This window comes from Monodelphis domestica, chromosome 6 (assembly GCF_027887165.1).
Source record: "Monodelphis domestica isolate mMonDom1 chromosome 6, mMonDom1.pri, whole genome shotgun sequence".
In the NCBI taxonomy this organism is placed as follows: Eukaryota; Metazoa; Chordata; class Mammalia; order Didelphimorphia; family Didelphidae; genus Monodelphis; species Monodelphis domestica.
This window is the reverse complement of record NC_077232.1, coordinates 16,351,640-16,360,441: the sequence shown is the minus strand read 5'-3', so window position 1 is coordinate 16,360,441 and position 8,802 is coordinate 16,351,640. Positions and strand designations below refer to the sequence as shown.

General features: G+C 43.7%; 1 protein-coding gene across 1 annotated transcript; it reads left to right on the top strand.

Moving 5' to 3' along the window:
• Positions 1 to 443: 443 nt before the first annotated feature.
• LOC103092706 (oocyte-secreted protein 3-like) lies at positions 444 to 7,934 on the top strand. Its single transcript, XM_007497549.2, has 5 exons — positions 444 to 651; positions 3,599 to 3,777; positions 4,767 to 4,873; positions 6,009 to 6,182; positions 7,673 to 7,934. Exons 1-5 carry the CDS (start codon positions 582 to 584, stop codon positions 7,833 to 7,835), a joined length of 693 nt encoding a protein of 230 aa, XP_007497611.2. The 5' UTR covers positions 444 to 581; the 3' UTR covers positions 7,836 to 7,934.
• The last annotated feature ends 868 nt before the right edge of the window (positions 7,935 to 8,802 follow it).

The window sequence follows — 8,802 nt, the reverse complement described above, 5'->3', positions numbered from 1 at the left end:
GGTCATAAATATGAAAAGCGCCACAAATCAGGTACTATATACCCCCAAAGTATTTTCAGCTGTCATGGAGAATGTCTAGCCTCTTTCTTGGACAACTCCTTTCTTTCCCTCCTCTTTCTGTCTGATCTTTCAAAGACATGACAGAAAGTACCCATTCCAAATTTATTGCTTCAATTTCCATGCCACCCTTCAAGTTGCGTCCTCTGGAATCAAGTAATACGAATCTACTCCCTCTTCTATGTGAGAATTCTTCATAGACAGCTATCATATGACCCCCAGTTTTCTCTTTAAAAGGCTAAGCATGCCCAGTTCTATGGCATCAACCCGAGGCCACCTGACCCATTAGCCCCTTCATTCTAAGCACCTGAGTGAGAGGAGAGGCATCAGTCTTCATGAGATGACAATTAAAAGTGAGCTAAGGGATTCCTCCGCATTGCCTTAAAGAGTGGGTAACTGCAGACACCTGGGTGTGGATAGAAATACAAGTGGGCATCTGCTCTACGATCACTTGGAATGGCAGTCCTTCTCTAATCTCTTGGGTACTGGTAGGGTCTGTAGACTGGACTGGGCTTTTGGGAATCATGAACCTGTTTGCTGGGTTGGCAGTGCTATCTCTGTTATTCTCCAAGGTTTGGCTCCAAGATTATCCAAGTAAGTTGGGTATTCCTGGCTTAGTTTTTGGAGAGATGCTCTAAAGGGGGTTTAGTCAAATGAATCTCCTAGGCAAGTATCTGGAGAAAGCGATCTTCCAGGAATAAATGACTTGCCTTTATGTGATATATTCTGAGCTTTAATGACTGTTATTTGTCCATTGGTCTCGGTCTCTCTCTCCCTTTTTCTCCCTCTTCCCCTTTCTCTTAAAATAAGATGAAAGCTTTGAGTTTTCAGGTTAAGTGGATCAATAAAGTCTTTGAGTGTATGACAGAGGCACTCTCCTTTTTAGTTCTGAGTGTCTTCAAGAGACATATTTTCATTCCACTTGCATGTCTCCTCTCTTTTGGTTTTAATTTTTTCTGTTGAATTCTGCCTATCTCATTTAATGTCCATCCCCCTGTTTCATTCCTCCAGTTGGACGACCTGATATTCTCCAACTCAAAATGGATTCGGGATTTGGATCAAGAGTATTTCTTGTGTGGAACTCTTCCTAATTCCTCAGGCCCTAGTGACTTCTCCCCATGCCCAAAGGAACTTGTATTTATTTTCTGCACTTTTTTTGTTTCTCTACCTGGGAATCTCTTTTTTTTTCCCTAGATAAATGTTAGGCCTCAGTACCCCAAGTGAGTATCACAATTACCAGTCCCTTAGGCACTCAAATGCTGATTGGTCTTTTTACTGATCCTCTTGCTTTGTTCCAAGAATCTGTCATTCTCCCAGTTAATCAGATATGAAAAGTTGGAATTATTATAATTATTTTATTTTGCTTCTTTTTTCTACTGTCACTAAAGCCAGTTTCTTCTCTATCTTGGATATTCTTTGCCCTCCCTTAAATCTCGTTCTTAGTCATCCTCCCCCCACCCCCATCTTCCAGGTCTCTAATGCTTTTTCTCTCCAGGCAAGATCCAGGATAGGTGTCCTCTCTGCCAGAATCACAACAGTTACTGGGTTTCCCCAAGTCCCTTTTGTGTCTCCCATCTTAAGCCCTACAAAATAATTTCCTTCCTTTCAAGCTCACTCCTTCCTGGCATACATCATATGTTTAAGACATATTATTTGTGCTTACTTCCTTAGAGGAACTTAAAACTCTTGTGTGGAGGGGAATTGTCTTTGGGGTCCTGTTCATAGGATCAGAGCAATTTATGGTGTCATTCAGAGCTGTTAAGGTCCTCGGTGACCAACTTGTCCAACTACATTTTACAGATGAAAAAATTGATCCAAACAAGGTGATATTATTTGTCCAAGGTTATACAAGGAGTACTAGAGGCAGGATTTGAATCTATATCCTTGGACTCCAAAGCCATTTATCTTTCTTCTTGACTTATTTGTGCTCCCTAAATAGTTGCTCATGTGAATCAAGAATTCATATTAATGGGGGTAAGTAGGTGGCTCAGTGGGTAGTGAGTCAGGCCTTGGAGATGGGCGATCTTAGGTTCAAATGTGGTCTCAGACACTTCCTAGCTGGATGACCCTGGACAAGTCAACCCCAATTACCTAGCCCAGTGATGGTGAACCTTTTAGAGACCGAATTCCATGCCTCTCCCCCGACCTTACCCCAGACAGGGGAGGGAGGGAGCACTCCCATTAGGCTGGTAGACAGAAAGGCAGATGATTAGAGTGTCCCCAGTCCTCTGCTCCCCTCCAGCTATGTGCCATGATGTGATCTATGCTCCCCTTAAACCTAGCTCTTCTCCACCATGGGAATCATCTTCACCACAGACTTAACTGGCTACTCTATGTGCCATACCCTCATGCAGCATGTGAGCCTCCACTCCTAGCACCTTACCCCAGACAGGGGAGGGAGGAAGCCTTCCCATTGGACTGCTGGGCAGAGGGGCAGGTAAAGTGAGAAATGACCTCAGGCACATGGAAAGGGGGAGGAGAACAGCTCTGTCCTGAGTCCCTCTGGGTTTCTAGTAATTAATGAACTCTGGCAGGTGACTGCAAGAGTGCCCACAGAGAGGGCTCTGTCTGCCATCTTTGGCACATGTGCCATAGGTTTGCTGTCACTGGCCTAGCCCTTACCATTTTTCTGCCTTGGAACTGCTTGTATCAATTCTAAGACAAAAGGTAAAGGTTTAAAAAAGAATTGATATTTGTTCATTTCTTTTGGATTTTTGTCTATGAATTTCTGGGTCTTTCCACTCTTACAGTTTTTCTTTTTGCCTCTAAGATAGCTGCTATTTAGAAATAGTCAGGCCAGCAGGTATTTCTAGGCAGATTTCTCCCTCTTTTTTTCTCCTTTCTGTTTAATGCTTTTTTGACTGGATTATCTCCTGGCAAATATGCTTCTACCTGCTCTTATTAAGAGCACTCTGCCCCTGAACAGGAGACTGTCATTGCTACCCAATGAATCCAAATTTTGGCCTTCTCTGAATTTCATTTAATGAAAGACATACTGAAGGAATCTAGAGAATTATCCTTGGCCCTGGAGCTCCAGTTGCTTTGGTATGTGAAAAGAGGACCCATTCGGAGAATTCAGGCTTCAAATCCTGTCTGTGAAGGCTTTTTTGACTGTCACATTGGGCAAGTGACCCAACCTTCCTGATGTCATCATCACCTATAAAATGAATGCACTGGACTTGATGGCCTCTGGTCTCTTGCAGCTCTTTATGACCTTGTCTCCTGTTTCCTCAACTGTGAAATCACTGATTCCCTCCAGTCTGTGATAGGTCTAAATTTCCAGTTCTAAAATAATGGTTTATCTTTTTTTTTTTTGTATTTTGAGAGGTAGAGGATAGGGGAAGACTTGATTTCTTCTCAGTCTCTCTCCCCTTCCATTAATTTAAGTGATGGAACTAGATTAGGGCAGAATCATCTCTTCTGTTAGGGAGCTGCCCATCATTTTATACCGTCTCTGCCCCTTGGCTTTTGTGTTCCCTTCACTGAGTGGCTCCTCCTTTTTGCCAGATGATAGAAGTCCATTTCCTTTTTTTTTGCACAGTATGGGTGACGTGTGGCCCAGACTATTTTCAGGTCATAATGGAGAAAGATGTCTTTCGGAATGGAACCATTCTGCAACCTCAACAGGTGTACCTGGGGACTGGCTGCGAAGTAACTACGGTCCTAGAAGATAAGTTTTTCTTCTTTTACTCAGTTTTACATTGTGGAATACAAAAAGAGGTAAGAATTCCTGAAGGACTTATGGGAAAGAATGTTATCCACATTGAGAGAAAGAACTGTGGGAGTGGAAATGCAAAAGAAAAACACATGACTAGTCACATGTCTATATGGGTATGTGATTTGGGGTTTAGGCTTTAAAAAATTGCTCTAGAGCAAAAAGGAATAATGTGGAAATAAGTATCAAGGAATAACATTGGTACAACCCAGTGAAATTGCTTGTCAGCTCTGGGAGCGGGGAGGGAAGAGGGGAAGGAAAGGAAATGAATTCTGTAGGCATGGAACATTTAAAAAAAATAAATATAAAAAAAAAGAAAAAACAAAAATAAAGAGAGGTAAGAATGGAGACTCCGAAGCCACTCACCAGGGTTGTCTCTTCTGCCTCTATTAGTTTGAACCTGGAGATCACAAGTTACTACCAGGTGAATAAATGCAAGAGTTTCCCAATCCATGGGGTGGTGGGAGTTTGACCTGGCAGGTGGCAGGGCTGTTCCCCAGTTCCTTCACAAGCCCTGCTGATTCACCGATGGGCAGGTGAAACATGCTGGCAGTCCCCTTTATCTTTTAAATTCTCCCTTTGGTAAGGCTGGCCCAAGGACCCTATATAAGCCACAGAGGATTCCTTGTACCCATGTTGCTGAAACTAGCCAGCTCAGGGATTCCCCACATTAGAACCTACGTTCCTTTGGTAGATCATCCACCCAGGCTATAGTAAGAAGATTCATATATTCATATGGCCGTGTATTCAGCTGTGAGGAAGGAGACCATGGGAATCCAGGTAGCTGGTAGATTCTCCATAGAAAACGGAGAGGGTTCCATTATCTGGGCTTTGGCTAAAGTCTTCTGGGAACCTGATACAACACCCCAGTCCCAACAGGACTCGAGGATGACTGCCTCCCAGAAGTCTCTTGTGTCTCCAGGATCTAATTTTTAGAAATTAAATTATTGAACTTATCCAGTTAATGTTTATTCCTAAACAATTCTTCCATCAGATGAAATGGAACATGCTAATTTTCCGCAGTGTTCTTCACTGCCACCTTTCCTTAGAAGATCCAGAAAGTGATGTTCATGACATACCTCTGCAGTGTACATTTGATCAGTGAGTACCACGTCTATATCTTGAACTATTCAAATTTTTCCTTTTCCCCTTGGGCATTTTGAGGTGAAGCTTACCAGCCAGGAAACAGCTCCTGGCTTACTCTTGTCCCATGACTGGCTAGATATTCTTATAAATCTTTGGATGTGAATGGGATTGGGAGTCACCAACCCTGCAAGTGTCTCCAAGGGACCACTTTCATTTCTGCCCCTCTCCAAGGTACCCGCACACATTTCTTATGTGTCGGAACACCAGCATCAGTGCATCTTATTCCTTTTCCCATTTGGCCAGTGGGAGGATTAATTGGAATTTTATTGAGATGAAATATGACTTCCTAAAATGGCAAGGCTGGCAAGTTCCTTTGGAGAGGGACCAATTTGCCTTTTAGCTAATAACCTTGGAGTCGGGTAGGGATACTTCTTCATGCGAGCTGCTGTTTGTGACAGTATGGCCCTAGCTTTGTACAAAAGGGGCCAGTTCTGTGTCCCTCAGACCGTTGGAGGGCTGGACTATAAACTATGAACGGATCTGTATAGTGTTGTCTGGGATAACAGAGGCTGCAGTGCTGGCTGGGATGGGCTCGTCATACCTTCCACAGGCCCATCACCGCCACCACTATACCGGGCAGCAGTCTACACAGTGCAGAATCCCCTCCCCAGATCACTTCTCACCATGCTGACATCTTCCATTGTGCGGCCACGTAATCCTTTGCGAGGCGCCTCGTTCTCCTTCAGTTACTCTCAGAACAAGGCGCCACACAAGGATTATGTCACTAGAAGTAGTACTGTATGTGAGTGACGCTGCCACACACATTGCTCCTCTCATTGACCACCAATGAAAGAGGTGCCCCTTCCACAAGTGCAGTGGGGGCTGGATAAATGGCCTTAGGGGGCCACATGTGGCCCACAGGCTGTAGTTTGGGGACCCCTGCTCTAAACCTTCACAGAGGGAAACTGAAATGAGCACTATGACCCAAAGAAGGATCTTTCCTTGCCCCAACCCTCCCCTCCCAAATATCCATGGAAGAAATATTTGGGAATACTAAATATTCATCTGGTCATTTTCTTCTACCCATGAGGCCTGGAGCGTGAATTCTGTCCAAGTCCTAAAACTTCTTCATCCCCCCTTTTCTTTCTAGGGAAGTCGTACATCATCCTAGATCGGATAATTTTCCTCCCCCTTTAATTGGGACAGTTGAAACGCCTGCCTCTGTTCCACCTGCTGCTCCATCTACCTCAGGAACTCAGCAAGACACTGGGCATAGTGAGGGGGCAAGTGGCCATCAGGATCGAGGAGCATCAGCCCTGGCCCTGTAAGGATGCACAAACTTGTAAAAATATCCTAGAATCTGAGCAGGTGCTTCACAGCAGAGAAAAGGGCCTGTTGCAAAGAGGGAAAGCGCCTGAACAAGGTAGTTTGTTTGCAGTCATTGCATGCCCCTCTGCAGGAGCCATAGCACAAGATGATAAGGGTTTCACTTTCTGGTTAATCACCGTAGGAGACTAGAGATATCAGGTAGAGGAAACTCTCAACTGATATAGATTGGCCACTGAACTCACATTTAGAATTATCCAAGCCACTGAATTATTTTTTTAAACCCTTACCTTCCATCTTGGAGTCAATACTGTGTATTGGCTCCAAGACAGAAGAGTGGTAAGGGCTAGGCAACTGGGGTTAAGTGACTTACCCAGGGTCACACAGCTGGGAAGTGTTGGAGGTCAGATTTGAACCCAGGACCTCCTGTCTCTGTATCTGGCACTTGATCCACCTAGCTGCCTCCTGAAAAAAAATTTTTTTTAACTATTAACTAGATTGACCAGTACTTTGTCTATTTTATTTGTTTTTTTTCAAAGTGCCAACTTCTAGTCTTATTTATTAATTCAATAGTTCTTTTACTTTTGATTTTATGAATTTATCCTTTAATTTTTAGCATCTCTAATTTAATATTCATCTGGGGATTTTTAATTTGTAACCATTAGCTAGTACCAGGGGCTAGGCAACTAGGATTGAGTGACTTGCCCAGGGTCACCTAGCAAAGAAGTTTTTGAGACCAAATTTGAGCTGATTCCAGGTCTGGTATTCTTCCATTGTGCTACCCAGCTGCCATTGCCACTGATTTTTTGATGGTCCACTCAGACCTATAATTAGTATAAGACATCAGCAAGAACCAAACCTAGTCTGTGCCTTTGTACCTTCATATTATGACACTATCTCAATTTTTTCCTTGTTTTCTAACTGTCTTCAGCTCATGTTTTATTTCCCTTTGCATGAAGCTTGAGGCTAATCAAAGGGCCATGAAGACCTAGACCAAAGAAATGAAGGGACCCAAAGACAAGAACTATAAATGGAAGTCTCTGGAGATTAACACCTATGATGACCCCCACACTGGGACACTATCCAGATGACTGCCCTTTGCAAAATGGGAAAGTGTTGCCAGTTTTTCTGGGAATCTTAGTTAACTTCTGATCAGACCTCTGGAAGCGGAGGAAGCCTACTTCGAGATGTTGGAGTGGTCCTTATGGGTGCAAAGACCTTCCTTCAGGAGATGGGGTTGGGGAGGAGGAAGAGAAATAAGAACTAGGAGGTTAGTCAGGTTAGAAAGTAAAATGTATGAAGCGCAGAACAAAGGGTGAGGAGAAGCAAGAAAGGGAGAAGATCAATATGATGCATGGATAAGAGGTGATGAGATCAAGGCAAGGCCCTGGAAGGCAGGGATCTAGACCAGTCTAGGTGAGAGTTGATGAGTATTTGACTCCAGGCATAGCCCAACTGGTCCCTGTTGCTAACTTTCTTTTTTCATAGGAATGCTTTCCTGGTGCCTGCCTTGTCACTGGCCTCTCCTGTATCTTGGGGACACAAAACTTTTCATCTAGCCAGCAAGGATTACCTCCCATCATGCCTCAGGATTTCCACTACGTCTTGGACTCTTGGCGCCATTTACCCAGAAATCTCTAGGAAGTTGTAAATATATTGTCGATACTGCTGTGAACTTTTAAAATGGCCTTTGTCTTTCAAAGAGCTCTTAAATAAACAGAGGGCACAAACCACTCTTCATCGGCATAAATTCTGCTTAGCTGCATGTTTTCTGAAGTACTATTTCCTTTGGGAGCTGTGGCTCTGATCCACAGCTCTGTGCTTCCATGGAACAAATTGGAATACTAAAAAGCTCTCAGTACTTTTCTCGGGGCTCATGTTCTCTCAAAGTATTTCCATGGGTAACACCAGAATCCGACAAGGCAGGAAAATGTGACACGATCTAATTTGCCTGATGGAGCACCAAGGACTGTAACAAAGATGAGTAATTAAACATCCTTTCTAGTAATCTTCTCCCTTTAGATCTACATCCTTTCTCAAAGGGTAGGAAATTGCATAAGTTGGCTACACAGTTCAGCCAACTTTTTTTTTTAACCCTCACCTTCTGTCTTAGAATCAATACAATGCATTGGTTTTAAGGCAGAAGAGTGGTAAGGGCTAGGCAATGGGGGTCAAGTGACTTGCCCAGGGTCACCCAGCTAGGAAGTGTCTGAGGCCAGATTTGAACCTAGGACCTCCCATCTCTGGGCCTGGCTCTCAATCCACTGAGTTACCCAGCTGCCCCACCTCAGCAAATTTTCAATCTAAGAGTTGGTACTTTTTCCAGAATGTCTACTGGGTATTTGGTTTCTAATGGCAGGACTGTAGGTCTGGCTCACAGTCACAAATGGTTTTTTTTTTTCCTAGATAGAGAATCCATTGTCATCCTATTTGACTCAAGTTCTTGGACATTCATTCTGTCTCAATTTGGGGGCAGATTATTCTTTTTTTTTTTTTAAACCCTTACCTTCCATCTTGGAGTCAATACTGTATATTGGCTCCAAGGCAGAAGAGTGGTAAGGGCTAGGCAATGGGGGTCAAGTGACTTGCCCCGGGTCACACAGCTAGGAAGTGTCTGA

Bases quoted from the DNA above. Each gene is read 5' to 3' on its own strand.
- LOC103092706 (XM_007497549.2), top strand. From the start codon at position 582: ATGAACCTGTTTGCTGGGTTGGCAGTGCTATCTCTGTTATTCTCCAAG. The intron at 3,778-4,766 runs GTAAGAATTCCT...TTCTTCCATCAG, and splicing joins ATTGTGGAATACAAAAAGAG to ATGAAATGGAACATGCTAAT. The intron at 6,183-7,672 runs GTAAGGATGCAC...CTTTTTTCATAG, and splicing joins GGAGCATCAGCCCTGGCCCT to GAATGCTTTCCTGGTGCCTG.